This window comes from Oncorhynchus gorbuscha, linkage group LG01 (genome assembly GCF_021184085.1).
Source record: "Oncorhynchus gorbuscha isolate QuinsamMale2020 ecotype Even-year linkage group LG01, OgorEven_v1.0, whole genome shotgun sequence".
NCBI classification, from domain to species: domain Eukaryota; kingdom Metazoa; phylum Chordata; class Actinopteri; order Salmoniformes; family Salmonidae; genus Oncorhynchus; species Oncorhynchus gorbuscha.
The window spans coordinates 43,983,335-43,986,116 of NC_060173.1; the positions used below are offsets into that span (position 1 = coordinate 43,983,335).

At 41.2% G+C, this 2,782-nt stretch overlaps 1 protein-coding gene across 1 annotated transcript; it reads left to right on the plus strand.

Annotated features, from left to right (window-relative positions):
- The first annotated feature begins 628 nt into the window (after positions 1 to 628).
- LOC124043651 (mesoderm posterior protein 2-like) lies at positions 629 to 1,593 on the plus strand. The gene is made up of 2 exons (XM_046362494.1): positions 629 to 1,351; positions 1,534 to 1,593. The coding sequence occupies exons 1-2, from the start codon at positions 629 to 631 to the stop codon at positions 1,591 to 1,593; spliced, it is 783 nt and encodes a 260-aa protein (XP_046218450.1).
- The last annotated feature ends 1,189 nt before the right edge of the window (positions 1,594 to 2,782 follow it).

Sequence of the window (2,782 nt, forward strand, 5' to 3'; positions counted from 1 at the left end):
ATTTGAGTTTTTATAGTTATTTGCATAATCTGCATTCCAAAACACAAATATAATAATTATAACTGTTTTTAACAGTCCCCACCCACTGGGCACAGACGTCAGTTCAACGTCTAGTTTTGATTTACATGTGGTTACGTTGTCAAATAATTTCACTGTGAAAAAAAAAACATCCAACCAGTTTTCCACATTGATTCAGCGTCATCACATTGCATTTTTTATGGTGTGGAAACAACCTTGATTCAACCAGTTTTTGTCCTCTGTCCATATTAATTCATCAATACATCTGTCCATATTAAATAATCAATACATTCCTATTCGATACTGCCCAATTTAGTGAATTTTTAAAAACAATAATCTCTCCCACCATGAATTCTTGAACTTGATGCATATTTCATTCTAATCTGCCTGCCACCTAACACCTGGCTCTAGGATGGTGTTTCCCAGGAACTCCGTAATTCTAGTGTGATCTGTACTTGGGCACTTTGAAGTCCAGGCACCCTGATGGTGCCATATCACACCTGCCTGTAGGATAAATTGGGGAGCAGCTCTGGGGTCCTCCAGTACTCCTCACAGCCTCTCCAAGGACAGACAAACTGAAGATATTCATAGCTCAGAAAACATTGCAGTAATGGAGTCCGTTGATTTCGCTAAAGTCTTGTTTCTCCAGGCTGGAGAGCATCTGATGGACAGTGATGGCTTTCTGAAGCCGAGCTGTCCCAGCTCCGACCCTGGTTATTACAGTGCCTGTAGTAGCCTGTCACCTGCCTCCTCCATTGACTCCTTCTGCCTCTCTCCCCCTTGTTTACAGTGGGGAGGTGGTCAGGAGAAGGAAGATTCCGACGCTTCCGGCTGCATCAGCCATGTTGCCAAAAGAAAGAGGATAGAAAAACTCCCAGCTCAGGAGAAGAGGTCTAGGTCCAAGTTCCCTGGGAAGAAGCGGGAGAGCGCCAGCGAGAGGGAGAAGCTGAGGATGAGAGACCTGACAAAAGCCCTCAACCACCTCAGGACCTACCTGCCCCCCTCTGTGGCTCCGGCTGGACAGACTCTGACCAAGATCGAGACCCTGCGCCTCACCATCAGGTACATCTCCCACCTGTCAGCCCAGCTAGAGCTCAGCGAGAAGGAGCCATGCCTGAAAAGAGAGATGGAAACCACACCACGCCAGTATATTCCACAATGCCCTCAGGGAAGCTCCATGTCTGGACAATGGTATCAGGAGAGACTACAGGGGAACATCCAGAGCAATGATCAATACTGTCTGCCACTGGTCACATCATGTACCAACAACACAGAACCACAACCAAACTACCTGACGTCAGCGGTCTCCTATCAGGACATGATCTTATATCCGGTAAATATGCCTCTATATCACCTCTATAATATTGTCTGTAATCTTCTAATTCATATTATCCAAAAGCAAACCATTGTGTCTGTTGAGAAAGAGCAATTTATAAAGCAGATCGTTTATATCCCATGTCCTCTTTGAATTCTACATTTGATCTGAAACTAATAGGAATGTACTCTCTTCTACAGATGCACAACCAGGTGTTACAAAGTGACGTCAAGTCATTTGATATGGCCTACTACCAATAATGAGTGAAGAGGTGAAAACACCTGAAGATACAGTGCCTAGATCAGAGACATTATGGACAAAAAAATGTACCTAAATATCTATTTATAAACTGTGATATTGACAATTGTTGGTTGTTTCAATGAAAGTGATAATATGTATGCAGCTATTTATGAGATTATATTTTTCTAAATCTAATTTATGCGTGTCTTGGATCATATTTTTAATAAAAACAGACAATAATATTGCTTTGTGTATTTTATTAATTGAATAATTAAACAAACTCGAACATGTTTTGACCTTCAGTAAGCCTAATTACAATTTCTGAAATATATCCATTGACTGATGAATATAAGGAATACTTCAAATGTGGCTACCTTAGTGAGATTAGTAAACAGGCCTACAAAATTGTTTGTTTCAACTTTATAAACGAGTGATATACCTTGAACCTTGATGCAAATGCTTGATGAGGATAAAACATCTGATAGTTAACTCTAACACATTAGGCCACTAATCCCGTGCAAGGACTAACCTAAAGTAGGCTAATTCTGCACAAATATTATGCAATTTGTAATCGTATAGTATCCCTGAATCGTCCTGCATCGCCAAACAACCTTCGCGCTCAGCTCACCTCAGCCTCGCCCAATCTAATTTTTTTAAACAAACATTACTGTAGCCATATATTCGATGAAAATGCTATTTTTCTCAAAAGATCGTTTTATTTAGGACATATATGATTTTCATTGCAAACCAGAGATGAGATTTTTACCAGCTGGGCTCCCGTGTGGCGCAGCGGTCTAAGGCACGCCATCTCAGTGCAAGAGTAGCTGTTTCGAACCCAGGCTACATCACGAAAATATATACAGGTACATCGGAGCAGACCTACATATTAGGCTACAGCAGGTCGCATATTGTAACCTAACGTAGCGGTCGCAAAAGAAACGCCTGACCCTAGTTTTTGCTTTTCAACGGAAAAGGAACCTAGGTTGAATTAGCTGAATCCATGAACAACGAATTACATCCCGTTGTTGGAAACGATTTGTAACTGCGTTTCTTTCTCACGCGTTGAAGGCGGAACGAAGCTGACGTTTCACTGGACGTACAGGCGGTTGGAGAGGAAACGGTATAAACATCCCATGACAAAAACTTTTTTACATTTTTATTTTTAACCTTTATTTAACTAGGCAAGTCAGTTAAGAACAAATTCTTATT